Raw genomic sequence first — 18,282 nt, 5'->3', positions numbered from 1 at the left:
GAGTACAAGGTCAGGGGGCGGGGCCTGGATCTCCACGTTTTCCTGGCTGAGACCCGGGGAGCATCCCAGGCTGCTGGCTGGGGGAGGCTGGGCTGGGGGAGGCTGGGGTGGGGGCGGCGAGTTCTTGTTCCTCCTTTCCTTTTGGAGTTTGGTGCTTGGAGTCTAATGTGGGACTGGAAGTAAGTCATTCCTCCTCCTTGAACTGCTGATTTTTCTTGACAGGGTTCTTGTCCTCCTCACAGGAATGCTGTGAGAATAAAATGAAAGATGTGATATCTCGTAATGGTAAGAATAATTTTAGTGTGCGCGGGAGAAAGAGCCAGCCTCAGGTTCACCACACTCCAGATGCGATTTTAGGCAGTCTAGTCACCGTTCCAAGTCCGTTTTCTTACTTGTAGATGTAGGTAAACCTCACCTGACCCACAGAGTTGTGGCTGTGAAACTGGGACGAAGGTTCTGATGTTGGAGAAGGAGCTCACACACCACAGCGTGCTCATCAGTAGCATCGTTGTGGTAGATCTTTGGCCACTTTGCGTGTTAGTGGTCAACGGAGCTGCAAAGGCTGCTTTGTGTTAGAACTCAGCATTTCACAACATTTCCTGTTTTTTCTCCAAATGCCATGAGAATCTCTCACTGGGGATTATGATGCCTAGAGATTACTGGGGGACCTGTGGGGATACGGCCCTCAGAAGAATGGCCTCTGAGCTGATGAAGACAGAAAGGAACTCTTATCTCCTTTCCTTATCTCCCTTCATCTAGAATTCAAGAATGGCCCAGGAGGAGAGAAAAGAAGGGTTCAGAGAGACAGTGGGCACCTTCAGCAAAGAAGAAAAGGGAAACTCCCTAGGGAAGATGGATGAAGAAAGATTGAGTGGAAGAAAGAGTGGGAGGAGGGAGGAAAAGTGGAAGAAATGAAGGAGTAAGAGAAAAAAGGAAATACAGAAGTCTGAATATTTAAGTCCTCTGTGGAGAACCTGGGAAGCCACATGGCTACCTTCTCTGGGGCACAGAGGTTTGGAGGAGCCTGGGTGTTTGTGTAAGGGGTATCCTTGAGGGCTTGAAGGACCAGAGACACCTATGTCTCCTGCACTCATTTCTTCCCCTCCTTCAGAGCTCCCCTGGTTAGGGGGGAGCTGGGAAGGTAGTACCCTCAGAGAGGGGACTGGGGGCAAAACCAGAGTGGAGAGAGACAACAAGGACCTGTTAGAACTGGAAAGGCGGGAAGGGAAGTGAGAAGAGGGAAAATGCAGTTCACTCCTGTGTGGCAGTCAACCGATGAGCAACGTTGGAGAAATGAGCAGGCTGGGAGCTGGTGTCATCCTGACTGCCATGAGGAAACTCGGGGCAATTCTTTTTTCTTGTGTCAGGAATTTGCCCAAGGCAGGCAACCAAAGAAGAGCTCTTTGCCATACCTGCTCAGGCCTTCCTCCCTGGAAAGGTAAGGACAAACCTTGGAATGGGTATTGAAATGAGTTAATTTCATAGATTTTCAAGTGGGAAGTACATTTATATGCCTCTGTCATCCTCACAATACAGCAGAAGTAACATTAAATGATTCAACCACGGAGATTAAGGCACTTGGGCAAGGTCACACAGTTAGGTGGTGGAGTGTGTCCTAACTTCTATTTTTGTGCTATGCTCAGTTTCTTAACATCTTGTAGTTCAGTCTCTAGATCCTTATCCAGTGAAGGCAGAGTCTGCCTCCACCTACCACAGGCAGAAAACCTAGGCACAATCCTGGGGCAGGGTGGAGGGGTCCCAATGCAGCTGTGGGACAAGGTCAAAAGGTCCTCATGTCCTCCTAGTTGAGCCAGGAATGACCTTTCAAATGCTGGAATTCTGTTTTTGTGCCTCAGCTTTCCCAGTCCTTGAAGTTGAGTAGATGGATGTGAGTTAGAGGGGTGTGGAGAAGGTCAGTCTGACTACAATATAGGTGTAGGAATGGCCTCTTGTACGATGCAAACAATGGATGTGTGGGGACCAAGAAGATTGTTTCAAGGTTTTAATGGTCATTAGGTGGCTGATCTGAGATTGGCCATGAGAATCCCTCTGTCTTATCCACAAGGTCAGCTACATGTCTGAGAAGAGAACTAGTCCTTCTTCTTGTGGCTTCTTTGTTCAGGGATCCTCCTATACCCTAGATACCTGCATCCTGGGGTGTCTGAGTCTTCATCCCTCTCTGTGTCCTTCAGGACTTATCAGGCATGGGGGCTACATCCCTCCTGGGGGTAACTACCCTGGGGCACAAAGTCTGGGGAAGGGGTGCCTAGAGATTCAGAGAGAGGTTTCTGGTTTATTCCTTAGCCTGCCTCACTTAGCTCTGTGCCTCTTATGCAACTCACAGTACAGGACCATTGGCCCCAGGGGCAGGAGCAAGGTCACTACTCACTATCTCTATGCCAGTTTCTGCTTCCCAAGACCCCTGGGCAGGGCCTCTCACCTTGGAGACAGAGGATGAGTGGGCCACCTGTTTTTGTTTTTTTAATTAACTTTATTTATTTGGATTTGCTGCACACAGACTTTTTCTATTTGCAACAAGCAGGGGCTACTCTTTGTTGTGGTGTTCAGGCTTCTCATTGCAGTGACTTCTCTTATGGAGCATGGGTGCTAGGGCACGGGACTTCAGTAGTTGCAGCACTTGGGCTCAGTGGTTACGGTCCCAGAGCACAGGCTTAGTAGTGGTGGCACACAGGCTCAATTACCACTTGGCATGTGGGATCATCCCAGACCAGGGATTGAACTCATGTCTCCTGCATTGGCAGGCAGATTCTTTAGGACTGAGCCATCAGGGAAGCCCCCACCTGTTGTTTTGAAAGCCTTTCCAGTGAGAGCTGAGCCTCCATGGGGCGTGTGTGAGAGTGTGTGTGTATGTTGGGAAGGTGGTGGTGGCATATTTTCCTTTAGACCAGGTGGTACAGGTTCTCATTCAAGTCAACAACTCCAAGACATGCTCTGTGAGGCTTAGTGTCCTCCAAGGGAGTTTCTGACCCCAAGATTCCAATATTCTGTGACCTATGACTCACTTGTCATTTATAGAGCAAATTTACTTTCATTAAGCAGTGGCTATGAACAAGGCATTGTGGTAGGTGAAAGGGATACAGGAATGATCCCTTACTAGGGGTGGTGGTACATCATTTTACATTGTCTTTTGGAGGAAGGAAATGAGAAAGGACACAAGAGAAAACAGACCCCAGGAGATTCTGTGCTTCCAGGGCAGGGGGCATGGGTTCCATCTGTGGTTGGGGAACTACAATCCCCACATGCCACACAGTGCAGTTTTAAAAAAGAAAGAAAACAGGCCCCAGGATGCTAGAAGGCTGTATTTATTGTTTCCAAGGAACTTTCAGTGAGACCTTGGTCTTCCACTGCTTCCTGCAAACCATTCATTCTCCAACCCTGGTCAGTCTGAAGCCCTTTTCTGCCCGGAGCATGGTAGAGGCAGTGCTGAAGGGTTTGCCAGAGCCAGGGTTATTGCAAATGGGGAAGCATTTGGTGTTCTCCTCCTGGAAAGAGGAGTGAACAGCCATCCTCACTTGACAACCCCAGATCCTTTTCCTTGCCTCTGGGTTTCTCCTCCCCATGCAATCTCTGACCCCATAATTGATACAATTTGTGGAAATATCCTGGGAATATCTTCTGATAAAACTTGGGACCTAGCGGCATTCATTGACCCACCACCCTTTGAATCATCCTCCTCCAAAACAGTTAAAATGTGTCACCACACCTGTGTATGCTCAGTAAGAACATTTTCTCTCCTGACACACTTCAGAAACAAGGTTTCCCATCCCTCCCAAGAGCCTGTGTTCCTGTGGTTCCCCCTCCTCCCTCTCTCTAAAACTCAGAACCCTTAGAATCTCTGCTAGTGGCCAAGGGGAGGCAGAGGGGACTGGTAGTGTCTGAGGTCAGGGATTCAGTCTTTCTCTATCCCCCACATCCCTACCAGGGTACCACCAGATCTTTCTCCGCCCCAGGTGGGTGCATCCGCTAATTACATTCGTGATCTCTGTCTGCCAGCGTGACCTCCTCCCAGGGTGCGCAGAGAGCCTCCAGTGGCCAGGTGGAAACAGGAGCCACTGGGAAGCGGCGCGCAGGCCTCAGGTCCGTGGAGCTGATGCTTGCTCCTCCTCGGCATCAGTTGCCCGGGCGCCTCACGCCACCCGCCAGGAGCACCGAGCAATCTGAAGCCCCAGCTCTCAACGGCGGGTGGAGGGCGGGTGTGGGGAAGCCGCCGGTGCGCGCGCCCGGCCGGGGTCCACGGTTGGAGACGTGCATGGCTAGCGCATGCACGTGCCGGCGGTGTGGTCACCGCCCTGTGGGACACTCGGACGTGGACTCCAAGGTCACTGAGGTCGCGAGTGGGTGAACGGGCGAGTGGCGAGTGGGCTAACGGGGCTGTGAGGGCATGGCTGCCATTTGCCACAGCCGTTTTACTCGCGGACTCAGGTTGAACCCATAGGACGGACAGCTTGGGCTTCTACTGCAGGCGGCGTGGCAGCGCCACATCTCATTCCCGCGTGCGCTGCGGTCTGGGGACACGATAGAGGGGAGTCAGAAATCCCAGAACGCAGTCAGCTGGGCTCGCCCCCCTTTCCTCCACTGCGTTTATTGGGCGTTAATTAGGTTCCAGGATGGAGGTGGAGACTCACAGATAACAGTGCTACAGCGTGGTGTGTGCCGCCCTAGAGAAGCTTAGGTGCTCCCAAACCGGAGCGGGAAGGGGCAATCAGGGAAGGTTTCCTGGAGGAGGTGACCTTTGAGCGCTGAAGGGTGAAGAGTAGTTCTCCAGGGAAAAATCGATGGGGATAGACCTGGGCGTTTCAGGAGAGGTGGATGTGTTTATGGCTGAGCAAGATGTGTTCTCCGCATGAATTTAGCGACACAGGGTCTATGTGCATGCCTGCTAAGTCGATTCAGTTGTGTCTGACTCTTTGTGACCTCATGGACTGTAGCCCACCAGGCTCCTCTGTCCATGGGATTCTCCAGGCAAGGATACTGGAGTGGGTTGCCATTTCCCTCTCCAGGGGACTTTCCCGTCCCAGAAACTGAACCCACGTGTACTGCATTGCAGGCAGACCGTTGAACCACTGGGGAAAATGCAGGGTCATGGACAGCTAAAAGAGACAAAAAAGTGATATCCTGAAGATTCTTAAGTCATCATGAAACAGATCAGAACTTGGTTGAACTTCTTTACACTCATTTTCCAGTTTGACACAGTTTTTGTTTTAATTACTCTCCGTGGTGTTGGGGAGGTGAAGCCTCACAGTCTTTCTGAGTCCCCTGGGGCAGTGGTGAGGTGGAGGCCTTTGGAGCCAGTGAGGGCTGGGAGCAGGAGGATGCTTTCAGACCGACCATCAGTAACGAGGGTGTGTGTTGGGGCTGCAGAGAATAGCAGCAGCAAGTTGAGTCCAAAAGGCAGCTGTCCTTCTCTGGACAGTTCTCCTGGCCAGCCCCAGTGATCATCGGAACCTCCATAAGGAGACTGAGTTTCCTGACCTCCCTCCCCCGCTTCAACACACACACACACACACACACACACACACACACTCTCTCTCTCTCCTAGGTGGGAGCCACCTGAGTCTCTGGGGCAAGTGCTCCAGCTTCTGGAGCTTCATGCCCTCTGCTGGCACTGTGGCTATTCTGTGGCTTCTGACCCATTCCATCACACTGCCCCTTCCACCCCCACCCCTCCACTCTGCTCCAAGTCTCTCCTGTGAGGCCTAATGGCCTCTACTCGGACAACAGCACTTACCGAAACTTTACTGGGAAAAGGAACACTTCATCTTGAACAGGCTCCTGGTAGATTTTATGTTAAAGATGGGGAATGGGCTCAGAAGAGTTAACCAGCTTCAGCCCTAGGTAGTTAAGTGGTGGAGCTGGGGTATGAACGCTGCACTGAGCCCGCTTACCTTGTGGCTTTTAGGCTCTCCCTCAGGTCCAGAGCACAATCTGGAAGCCCTCAATTCGCCTGTGCTGCACTGGCTAAGCCCCTATTCTGGGCCAAGAAACTCTGGCCCTGGGGCCCAGCCTGGGGAACCTTACAGAGAAGGCAGACTGCCCCTCTGCCCTCACCTCCCAGTGCTGCTGCTCCCTCCAAACCTCTCCTCCCCAACGCAGTTCAGGTAAGTCGCATAAAAGTATCTGAGCTGGAGGCCCGTGACTTCCCCATTCCTGGACGCCACTACCATGAGATAGCCAATAGACCCTGCACCCCTCTCCCCTTTGCATTCCTCCACCCAAAGCAGTCACAGCCAGTGGCTGCCTCCCAGCAGAGAACCCTGGGAAATAACTAGACAAGGCTGTCCTCTAGGCTAGACTATAATCTCTGCTCTCTAGGGCCCAGGAGCCCACTGCTTCCAACAATCAGGTGGCTGGTGTGATAGGGAGTTTAAGAAAACCTCATTAGATGCAGTTGCTAGGGGAGCCCCAGGGACCCACCTCTCCCATCAAAAGCAGGCCTGGACTGGGCTTGTACCATTGCATTTGCCACCCTCTACCTTTCCAGGTCTAGAAAGGTTTGAGACACAGCCTCATGGAGTGAGGGCAGGGAGGCTTACAGATGTCCCCAGCTGGGGCCCTAAGGGAAGGATATCAGTATTTCCTCCAGAGCCATACACACAAGCCCTGGGTTCCCCTTCACACTCACGACAGGCAGGAAACAGATTAACAAAGAAATTATACCTCAGCCAACTGAAAGCTAGGACGACACTCTCGTTAGGGTTAGGCAGTGTATCAGGGGCCTACCTAGTTCTGTTAGAGCTTGTTGCTATCTTCCAAAGTAGAAAGTAAACTAGGCCAGTTGGAGGTTGCCTTGGCTCTAGACAACCAATGTCTCAGAGAGGCTTCTGGGGAACTGGGTAGCTGAAGAGTTTAACTTGGGGGTGGTGGTGGTCAGGGCTAAGAGGAGGGGGAGGGAAAGAAACCAAGTGAGAAAGGCTCTCTTGGACTTTTAAAACATAACTTTGAGAGTTGCCACTCAGGATGCAGTCTTTGGACTAAATCTGACTCCCTTGTTAAAACAGGGCATAAAGTTTATTTACAAATATCTGTACAGTTTGAGTGACAGGTCAGGACTTCACAGAAACAAAGAAAACAAAAGCATTCTCTTTTAAGGAAAGCTGTAGGCAGGAAGACTTTCCCTGAACCTGTCAGAAGCAAGACAGACAAACAGACCTCTATACATCATGAGCTCGGCATACGGACATTGGCCTTTTTGCTTCTTGGAAGGAAGTGAAAGATGTATAAAGCAGCTTTAGGTGCCACACCCTTCAACACTGAAACCACCTGGGGGAGGGTGGGGGGGGGTGCAGTGGGCCGATGCTGCCGTTCCCCAGCACAAGTACCACCTCGAACCTCCAAGAAGCTCAGCCAGTGGGATAAAGCCAATGTACTATGCCTGGTCAAGATCTCAGTTCAGAGGCCTTGCCTCAGTTGAGACTGCAGACAAGTCCTCAGTCTTGATTCCAATCACCAAAATAGGCTACTCAGGTGAGAAGTTAACTGTCGGTCTTCTTTGGTTGGCTCTGCTCCCTGCTGTTTCTGGCGTCTCAGAACGAAAGTTTCAGCAGCTGCGTGTGGGGAGGTAGTGGCACAGTGGCTACAGTGTGATGCAGTTTTAATAAAAATTTTATTACACAGCCATAATGTAACCGACACTTCTCCAAATCCAAATGATACTAAATACAGATCTACATGGTGGATCAGAATGTCTCCAGCAAATTATATGGATTCTATCATTTCATGTCTTTTAAAACAAGAAAGAAAAAAAAAGTCCAAGTTTGTCATGATACGAGAGGTCCCAGCAGCCTCCGGGACTCTTCTGGAGTCCAGGCAATGTTTAACAGTCTGAGATTCCACATTTACACAACAGTCTATAAAGAGTTTTGGTCAATGGACTATTCAAGTATATATGATTTTAATGAGTCCACCTCCACTCCTTTGCCCAACTGAACTGTCACAGCCACCATATAGCTGTGTTACAGTCATATTTATCAATTTTACAGTCACAATTCTTTTTAAAAAAACATTTGATTGCTGCTTTTTATTTTTTTTTAAATAAAAAAAGTGTAAACTAAGTTAAAGCAACACTGAGGCTCTACTAAACCCAGAAGAGTTACCAAGTTCCTTTTTGTTTAAATACAACTTAATCCATGATTTCCCATCATCCCACTTTCTTATAGAAAGTAGGGTGAAGAGATACAAAGCAGGGCTTTGAGATTCCTCTCCCTCTTGTGGGAATCAGCAGCTCTCAGCTGTTCCTTTAGCTTAGTTCTTGTTTTATATAGTCAGCTGTACTTTGTTCTGAAAAGATTTGTTAAATGCCACTTTTATTTACACTTGGAGCTTTACACCTGAGAATGATTATCAAGCAGTCAGCTTATCTCTTTGCAAACATTTTATAAAGACATACATACTTCTTTGCTGGCTTCACCCTAGCTGCACAACAATATATATGCTTACCATATATATGTATACACACACACAGAACTGCACATGCTTGTAACATCTGCAACCTATATCTTTGTGTTCGTTCTCTCCACATACATGTTGAATACTTTCTCTTAAAAAACAGAACAAAATATTATTCTTGCTGAAATGGCAAAACAGAATCACTAGGAAGAGACAAGTACATGGGGCGGGGAAAAGACACACTCTACATTCAGCCAAGAAGCTGTGGGCTGAACACAGGCTGATCAAGACACCTGTACCTCCCTAGTACCTAGCATGGGCTTCCCTCCCACCTGCCAGGACACAGCTGACAGGGCAGGGGCCAAACTGGGGAGATTTCTCCGAGGTGGGAAGGTGATGGGAAAGAGGAGGTGGGGGAGAAGTTACACAGCTACAGCAGTCAGGCCTGTTTAGTAAGAAGAATCACATTTAATGAGTTTCTTTCTTGCAGTTTCAGATGCTCAAGTACAGCTGAAAAAAATCTGAAACAGCTATAGCCCCATGACAGACAGATACAAAGAGTACTGCATTTTAAAAAAATGATAAAAAAATCCACACACTTACAGACACATACACACATACACACTCTCTCTCAAATAGACCCCCCCCTCCCTCCCCACAAATGTACACTTTTTGGAAACTAAACTGGGTTTTGAAAACCCTTCTTCCGCAAGATCGGAAGAAGAGAAAGATGAGAGAGGAGAGCGGACTGCGGGTGCCCAGCCCCCACTCCCCCACAAGGGCCAAGGGCCAAATGTTCAATGGTTGGGCCCAGGGCCATCCCGTACAGGACGCTGCCCAGTGCTGCTGCTGGGGGCTCCAGCAAGAACCCCAGCTCCACGGTAATACTGAATGCGTGCAGAGTGGCCAATGAACTGTGGTTTAAAAAAAAAAAGAAAAAGGCAAACACAAATCTAAAGACATGGATAAAGCCCAAGAGAGCCCAGGTTCACATTGGGTGGGTCCTGGGGGGTTGGTGGAGATGTTGCAGACCAGGGAAGTCTATACAGCAAATGGTTTATATTACAGATGACTGGCAGTTTAGAGTCTCTTCCCAGTTCTCCTGCTGCTCCAGCCCAGTGAGGGCAAATCAGAGGAAAGGAGGAAAGGTGGGACACTGTGATGGGCATGCGGGGTCAGACGCAGCAGGCTGAGTGCGCTCAGATAAGCCCTCGTCGTTTTTTGTAGTCTTCCAAGTTCAGAGATCTCCTTGGAGCTCCATCCTTGGCCGGCGGAGCCTTGGACGTGATGGCCAAAGCCTTTGATTCTACAGGAAAGAAGAGCAAACCGGCATCTGAGGTCTCCCAGTCTTGTGCTTCACTCCTCCAGGTAGCCTTTCTGACTGTCCCTGTTCCCTCTCAAGACAGACCTGCAGCCTATCTTACTCTGGCCTCCATAAATACAGGTGACCAGACACCCCCATTTCTTCCCTAAAAGCAGGCTCCTTGCTGGCTGAGAGTCATGGAGCCACTTGGTCCTTATGCATGACCAATCTCTACCTTCACCTACCTGAGCTGGGAACTTGTAAATCAATCTTCACGTCGAAGTCATGTACTTTGAACAAGTCTTCTGAGAGGTCACTGGCTGACTTAGAATTCAAATCTTTATCCTTTCCCTGACCCTGCAATGGGAAGAGAAAAACTAATTACAGAGGGATAAATGCAACTGGACTTCAAGCAGCAGCAACCACTAACGGTAAAAACTGCTGCTCGAGTTCATCAGATCTTCCTATTAAAGACTTTCCTGATTTCTTCTCTCAGAGGGAGGACAGGAGAGTCCCCAAAGAGGTTTCATTTCTGAGCCTAAGAGGAGAGGGAAGGGAAGGTTCATGTCTGTGGTGTGAGGGCAGAAAGGGTAAGCTTAAGACAACAAGTCACCCCTGATCCAAGATCTCTGGAATTTCTGGGAGTTTGGGCTCCTCAGGAAAAGGCAGAAAATGGCTTCTAAATGGGCAGTTTCTCTTGGTTTAACATTTCAGTTTACAAGGAGCTTTCACTTTTACAACTGTCTCGTCCTTACATATCATCTACTCCTGACTGTCCTATGAGTTAGGCAGGGTATATAATATTACCCCACTTTACATAGGAGAAAATGTAGATTAGAAGGCTGGAGGTCAGCTGCCTAAAGCCACAGTCAGGGGTTTCATGAAGTACGGGTGCTGGGTTCAGAACTTACATCATCTGACCAAAATTCAGTAGCTGTTTATTACATTTGTAAATAATGAGAATGAAGAAAGGACTGCAAGTGGGACGCCAAGTTCCTCCAGGTGGGGACAATCAAGCCCAAACCAGGAAGTGCCTGCTCTGGTGTCCAGGCCAGTGGCCAAGCTTCAGTGTTATACTTGCCTTGCTCATTTCCTTTGGAGCATCTGGTAACACTCCAGAACCGTATTTTGCGTTCAGCTGGGCCAATATGGCAGCTTGAACAGCTGGGTCTCTGGACTGATAGAAAAAGTTAAGTTATTTTAGAGACTCTTCAACACTCACAGTCCTACCACCATTTTCTATCCCACCTACCACCACTAACACAAGCACCACAGTAGGCCAATCAGCAGTTCAGTGGGGTTTTCCTCCAGGCTACAAAAAGGAACAGTTAAAAGCTTTGAAGTACGCCCAGCCAGGCCCTTGCTAGGCGACCTAGCCTACACATTCCTCATGTCTGCTGCACTGGTAAACCTGCCCTGGCATCACACGTTAGTCCATGGGTTTCTAAAATCCATGCCAGGTTTTTACTACCTGTATGTCCTACAGTAAGATAAAAAAGGAAGTATCCAGACCCAAGTGTTTGAGGCAAGCAAATCCCACTAAGACAACATTATTTTTAACTTCCTTATTAATCTCCTAATGGAATTCATTTATGTCCCAGAATCTAGGTCCTGACTAAATATGTCCTCTTTAGGCACTCACATTAGAAACGATGGTAGGTTTACACTGTCGCCTGGTAAAGGGATCCATCTGTTGGTTTTTCATGTTGTGACTTTCAGCCTGAAACAGAGAGCATGTATTACAGAACTCTATCTCCTGCCACCTATGCCTCTCATTTATCATAAGCATACGTATAAGTAACAGTCTTTGCAAGGGCCTTAAAAAGTCAAAGGCTATTAGCCTTTTCCCTTCAAGAACACCAGAACAGATTATGGGAGCAACAACAAAAAGAAAACAGCTGGAAACTGATAAAAATTAATATGCGTGGAATAGAATTTAAAGATGGGGAGGGGTTAGACAGCACAGAAGACTGCTGCTTTTTATTATAAATTAATACCTTATGTAGTTGTATGTATACATAGAGAGAGACTATGTGTGTGTTAAATGTACATGCTACTTTAATAATTAAAAGAAAACATACTCAGGTGAGATACAGAAAAGATCACACGTTGTTTTATTAATTAAAACTATACTTAGTGATCCAGATTAAGCTGTCTCACTCACCACAAGGGCCTTCTCAGACTCCACAATGTTCCACTCCCGGTTCCGCTGGTTGATGTAACTGCGGGGTGAGGAAGAGGGATGAGTCAGTGGACTGTGAAAGGAGGGCGGGAACCACGGTGCCTGACCCCAGATATGTGGAGCCACTGGAGCATAGCACGCACAAGGCCACAGCTCGCCTGATAACTGTGGACCAAGGATAGGAGCCCAATCAACACAGGCCCTGAAGCACACCTGATAGCAGATATGTTCTTGGTCCGCTGGCGGTCCAAGGCCTCTGCTCGCTCCTCCAGCTCATTCAGCTGGTCTTGGATTTGTTTGGCCTTGTCCTGATCCCCCAGGTCCTCAGCCATGGCCTGCACACAGAGAGATGCATGAGATTTTGGCTGTGACTGGCTCTGTATCAAGTGTCCCCTTCCTTCCAACACAGGCAAGATATCTCATATGACGAACAAATGGCAGGAGGTGTGAAGGAATAGCAAAAACAAACACCTCAGAACCCAGGCCCCGCCTGGCTAACTCACCCTAACCAGGCTCACCCCACCCTGACATGAAGAATAGAAAACCACCTGCCACAGTGGGGCTTGGCAATACCACTCGTCTATTCGGACCCAGTGCTGACACTACCCTGGGGTCTATCTTATTACACATGAAACTAAAGTGACTAGAAGGGGAGGAGAACGGAACAGGCAAGATCAGCTTCCATTCAGAGAAAGGAAAACAGCCAAGGGATGCTGCCCAGATGCTAAGAAAATCTATGCTGCTTACAGTCAAGCCCCGCATTTTCTCCCAATCCTGCCACTACTGACTTGGCAGAGGATGAACAAGTCTGGTTTCCATATCTCCTTGCAGGACAGGGAAAGTAGTTCCAACACAAGTCCTTACCTTTTCCTTCAGAAGCTGCGTTTTCTTCATAGCATAGTTAGGTGGAGCTTTCCTGAATCTTTCTTTCTCTTTTACAATCTGTACCAGAGAGGAGGAGACACCAGCAGTGAGGTATTCCTAAACTACTTTTGTAGGCAGGACAGCTGAGCCCATTGTGGAGGTAAGCAGCTAGTTAAAAGAGGGCTGCTCTTCCTATGGCAGTGCCATGCCCCACACACAGAGCGAGTTCAGTCCAAGGGGTACTATGCTGCTTCCGGGGTCACGGAGATTCTTCTGGGCTAGCGTGAAGGAACATGCACCAATAAACAGCAGCAGCCCAAGGACCTTGCACTGTAAGGCTAGCCACTGTCCAAGAGAACAGAGATCAAACAGTTTTACCAAAACGTCCTGGAGAAAGCAAACTCTTCAAGGACCAAGCCTAGCAGAAGAATAGAGATCCCTGAGTCCTGAATCTTTGTTAGGTTATGACCTCAAGTGACAGTGTACAAGAAAATCCTGATGAACTCTAAAGTCTAAGGTAGCAATGACAGAATTCCCTCTTCCTCATGCAATAGTGGTAGAGCTAAAAATGTCAAAACACAGGAAGGAAAAGACAGGCATGATCTTCTCTAACACTTGGCTCTTGATGAGCCTCCAGACTCTGGGATACCAGGTTTCTTACCTCTTCAATGTCCTGGTCATTGAATTTATAATTAAGAGCTTCTTTAATAGATAATTCCTTCTTATTGATTTCATCTAGAGTGGGCAACTGCATGCCAGCAGAGAACATCTGGACCAAAACGCAATAAAAGGGTTGTTTATAATAAAGAATTTTGGGGAGAGGCTCTGTCAGTGTTTTCATGAACAACTGCTAGGGAGGTGCTGTCTGCTCACTCACCGCTTCTTTCCACTTCATGAATTCACTCTCAGTGAACTCTTGGTTTGAGACAAACTCTAGGCGGAACACTCGCTGGTCACTGCCATGCCTACATGAAAAAGAGACAGCAGCTTCAGGAATGGCCACGTTGACTGCAGCGCCAGCAGATCAATCCCACCAGACTCCACACTGCCTATCTCTGAGGGCCTCCGTCTTGGCCACCCTTTAGAATCATTTACGAAGATTTACAAAACTTCCAGTGCCAAGGCACCACTCTAGATCAAATGAAGTAGAATCTCTGGGAGTAGGAACCAGCCACTGAGATAACACAAACAACAACAAAAAACCATCCAGGCTGTTCTAAAGGGCAGCCATGACTAAGCATCAGTGCGAGCACTGGAAGCAAGCAGGCTTAGCCAGTGCTTCAGACGTCCACCTACAGTAAAGCTGGTCACAGTCAATGGCATCAAGAACATGAAGTGTCACGGAGGCATCTGAAGGACAGGGAGGCTCTATCCCTGGAGAGAAAGAACACTGCCTTTCCACTGATCCCTGCGCCGGCCACATGAAGCGCCTGCCTCACAGCGACAGTCACTCTTGGCATGTCATGGCTACTGCCTAACCCAACTGGCTCTTTTCAACCGTCCAGGAGAAATGACGGGAATGGGAGAAGAGAACAGAGAGACCACAGAGGCCAAATAAGGCCATGGCAGAGGTGTGTCTGTGACCGACTATTTGCAGTGACCTGGCAAGCTACTCCTATTCCTTCCCATACGGGGCCTTTAGAATTCTCAGGCTCCAAGAAGGTAGAGACTTGTGTGTTTTGTTCTCACCTCTATCCTGATGCCTACAACTATGGCATGTAGCCAGCATCCAGCTAATACCACGTTATGGAGGCACACACTAAATCTAAAACGGTGACCTGGCTTGTGAGAGATCAGGTGAGTTGGTGACGGAGCCAGGACCAGAAGCAAGCCTCCTGACCACGCTCACTGAGGAATGCCTGCAGGACTCTGGGAGGAGCGGGTCTTGTGATCATCTTCCTTCCATGTGTTCCACCACTCAACATCCCCTATGAGACAGCTACATCCTACCTTCCCTATAGGCAAAGGCAGAATACAAGTGTCCCTCCAAGTCCCTGGTGGGGACAACACAAACAGTATTATGAGGAACAGAACACTGGGAGCAAACAGCAGCCCCAACAGGCAATGCCTGTCTGCAGTGGGAACAGAATCGGCCACGGAAGCACCTCTCCTACCGTAGCTGTAGCCCTTTGTTTGTTCTGGTGCCACCAAGCTGGTAAACTTTGGCGGTTTCCACAACACCCGTGATCTCAGCAACCTAAGTGAGGACAGAGACACCAGTCACAACACACTCGTTCGAAGTCCTCCACCCCATCCTCTGGCTTCATCTGCCTGAGTGCGGATGAATGAACCTAAACTGAGAGGAGCCCACAGCTTCAAGGTGTTCTGGGCACCGTTCTCAGGCTTAGGACTTAGATAGCCAAGCACCTGTGCCCACAGTAAGTGAGGATGCAGTTAGCCTGGTGGGGCCCACTAGCAAATTCTCCTCTAACTTAATTCTGCCTTACTGGGGGTGCACTTGGCTTTCAGAGGTCAGTTTTATCAATCAAATGTGAAGACCATGAGGTCTATTTCTGTTGCCAAGGTTTCTGGGACGTGGCATGGCCACTGGTCCTCACACAAGGGGGTAAAACACAGGTTAAAATCAAACAACTTAGAACAAAACAAACAAAAAAAGAAAAGAAAAGAAAAACAAACCAACCAGTTATGTTCTAGCCATCCAGACCACAGAAGCAGAGCTGGAACTCACAAAATAATCTCAATAGGTTGGAAGGTTTTGTTTATTTTTTAAACCTCAATATAACTCCCTGTTCCAGAAGTCACTTAGTATGTAACGTGGAAATTTTTCATTATTTTTCAAATGAATAAATCTTCCAGATTACATAACTCCTGACAAAGATTTCATAAACGTCTCCCATCTTGCTTTTAGAAAATCATTCTAAATCTAAACTTTTAGGCTCCAAGTACTCTTCCTGGCAGCAGGTCAGCTTGATCCCTGGTTGTCTTACATTGTGGCCAATCTAAGACATCTCAACTGGAATCTATTTTCCCATCAAATGGTAGCAGAAAAGTGACAGGTCTGTTCAGCAGTTCATACTCTTAGCCAAGAATCAATATATTTAAAACATCTTACAACTGTCCAAGGAAAGAAATACTAACCCGGTAAACTGGTTTGCTGTTGTGGTTTCCAATGCCAATCCGTACAAAACATCCTGTGACTGTTTTAGCGAAGAAGGGCATATGACACCAACGTTCCAGCTTATGCCGTGATAATCGAACCCGATTCAATTCCTCTGGTAAGGAGACTGGTTGTGATTTTGGAGGGATCTCTTCTTTCCTGTGAGGAACAAAGGACGCTGGGAAAAATGTTCATTGTACTAACAGATCAAGGTAAATAAAAATACATGAAGCAACAGGAAAGTGGGACTACAATCCTGTTCCTAACCAGGACTGTGAACTGTCTCGAATGAGGCTGCCATCCCAGACAACCCACTATCAGAGAAAGAAAACTAATGGAAGCTCTTGGCCAATCCAAGGGTGACATGAAGGCAATTCCTACCTGCCAAATCCTGATGAAATGTTCAGGGGCGCAGTCTACAAGCCAAAGGCAGAAGCCTATTTGGCTGATGTGCGAGCAAACTCAGCTCGACAAACCACAGTTTGTCACCAAACAGGAGGAGATATTTGGAAACTACACTAAGTCTTTCCCCGTAGAACCCACCCATCCTGACTACTAGACCAAAATGTGCACAGCTTACTCCTCTTCCTCATCGGATGACGATGTTCGGGATGAGCGATCTGACTTTTCACTGGACTTGTCATCCTCCTCTTCCTCCTCGTCGTCAGAGTACACCTCACTGGTTTTTAATGGCTGTTTCTTGGCGAGGAGCTCAGCTTTAAGAAAAAAAAAAAAAGGAAATGTTTAACTGAGGTTCTCTCAATAGGAAACTGAAACATCTTTCATCCCTGAAAAAAAGGACTGGAATGTAGAAAAAGATTTAATAAATAGCTCCATCGTCTCTGGCCTGGATAGTGATTACTTGGGCTATCTATACAAGTGAGTTACCCAGAAAGTTTAAAGTCATACCAAATGTCAAGCCCCAGCAGACAAAAATAAAGGGGGTGGGGGGTGTGTTGGAAGATAGTCACTAAGTGGGCAAAAAGGGACACCAACTCTGCTGACACTTGCTTTTATTGTTCTCAAGACACTTGGAGATGGGCAGGAAAAATGGGGGAAAACTAAAGATGTCTTCAGAGTCTTTCAGGGAAACCTTATTTTGAATTTACAGCACTACATGTAATAGCACAAGACTGAAAACAACCCAAATGTCTGCAAAGGGGAGTGGCTGAATCAGGTTTAGCACACTGACCCAGTGAACTACCCTGCAGCTGTGAAACAAGGAATGAGCCAAGTTGAGCCATTACATTGCATCCTGAGTCAGAAAATCTTTTAAATCAACAGATAGTAAATATTTTAGGATGGGCTTCATATGGTTACTGTATCAACTACACAGCTTTGCTACTATAGACAGAAAGCAGCCACAGACAATTAAGAAAAAATGGGCATCACTGTATTCCAGTCAAATCATTACAAAACAGGTAGTCTACCAACCACTGCTCGACCTAAAAACTAAGGAGTTATCTCTAGAAATATGAGTAAGTGAAAAAAGCAAGGGAGAGAAAAGTGTGTATAATGCGCTACCATTAATTCAAGACGGAAGGTGAATCTGTTCCTTTTGTTTAAAAAACTAAAAAGGAAGGCTGCCTACTACGGGAGGGAGGCAAGGAGTGAAACAGAAGGGTATAGGTGCTAAATTTCTTTGAACATACCTTATTTAAAAAGTTTGACTTTGGAACCTTGTATTTTATATAATCATAAAACAAATAATAATAATAATAATAATGTCATCTCTACAGATCACAAACAAAATGAAACAAGGTATTCACTTGATGGCACAACCACACAAAAAGAACTCTAGTAAGTGACTTTTTTTTGGGCCACGCCACCTGGCTTGCAGGATCTCAAGACCCTGACCAGGGATTGAACATAGGCCAAGGCAGTGAAAGCATCAAATTCTAACCACTAGACCACCAAGGAACTCCCAACAAGTGACTTTAAAAAAGTCATTTGAAAGATATACAGACCAATGAAATAGAGAGCCCAGAAATAAACCCTTGCGTCTATGGTTAGATGATTTCTGACAAGGATGTCAAGACCAATCAATAGGGAAATGACAGTCATCTCAAAACCTTGTGCTAGGAAAACTAGATATCCCACATGACAGAAAAAAAAGTGGACTCTTACCTCCCACCATACAAAAAACTAAAATGAACCAAAGGTCTACATGTAACAGTTAAAACTATCAAACTCTTCGAAGGAAATAGGGGGAAAACTTTATGACACTGCATTTGGCAATTTCTTGGATATGATATCCAAAGCACAGGCAACAAAAGAAAAAAAGTAGATAAACAGTAGAAGATAAATAGTACCTCATCAAAATTAACTTTTATGCATCAAACAACACTATCAAGAGGAAACAGACAGCCTACAGATCAGGAGAAAACAGTTGTAAATCATATATCAGAT

At 47.2% G+C, this 18,282-nt stretch overlaps 1 protein-coding gene across 1 annotated transcript in view; it reads right to left on the bottom strand.

Annotated features, from left to right (window-relative positions):
• Positions 1–7,217: 7,217 nt before the first annotated feature.
• RTF1 (RTF1 homolog, Paf1/RNA polymerase II complex component) overlaps positions 7,218–18,282 on the bottom strand; it is a 46,072-nt gene continuing 35,007 nt past the window's right edge. Inside the window, exons 7-18 of the mRNA XM_043471527.1 lie at positions 16,454–16,589; positions 15,855–16,032; positions 14,870–14,952; positions 13,633–13,720; positions 13,417–13,524; positions 12,756–12,833; positions 12,105–12,226; positions 11,874–11,931; positions 11,352–11,429; positions 10,791–10,886; positions 9,955–10,066; positions 7,218–9,712 (exon numbers count right to left, since the gene is read on the bottom strand). Coding sequence (XP_043327462.1) covers positions 9,606–9,712; positions 9,955–10,066; positions 10,791–10,886; positions 11,352–11,429; positions 11,874–11,931; positions 12,105–12,226; positions 12,756–12,833; positions 13,417–13,524; positions 13,633–13,720; positions 14,870–14,952; positions 15,855–16,032; positions 16,454–16,589 — 1,244 coding nt within the window. The 3' untranslated portion in view covers positions 7,218–9,605. The remainder of the gene's footprint in view (positions 9,713–9,954; positions 10,067–10,790; positions 10,887–11,351; positions 11,430–11,873; positions 11,932–12,104; positions 12,227–12,755; positions 12,834–13,416; positions 13,525–13,632; positions 13,721–14,869; positions 14,953–15,854; positions 16,033–16,453; positions 16,590–18,282) is intronic.

This window comes from Cervus canadensis, chromosome 6 (genome assembly GCF_019320065.1).
Source record: "Cervus canadensis isolate Bull #8, Minnesota chromosome 6, ASM1932006v1, whole genome shotgun sequence".
Classification (NCBI taxonomy): domain Eukaryota; kingdom Metazoa; phylum Chordata; class Mammalia; order Artiodactyla; family Cervidae; genus Cervus; species Cervus canadensis.
The sequence above is the reverse complement of the archived record's forward strand: the minus strand, read 5'-3'. Positions and strand labels throughout refer to the sequence as shown.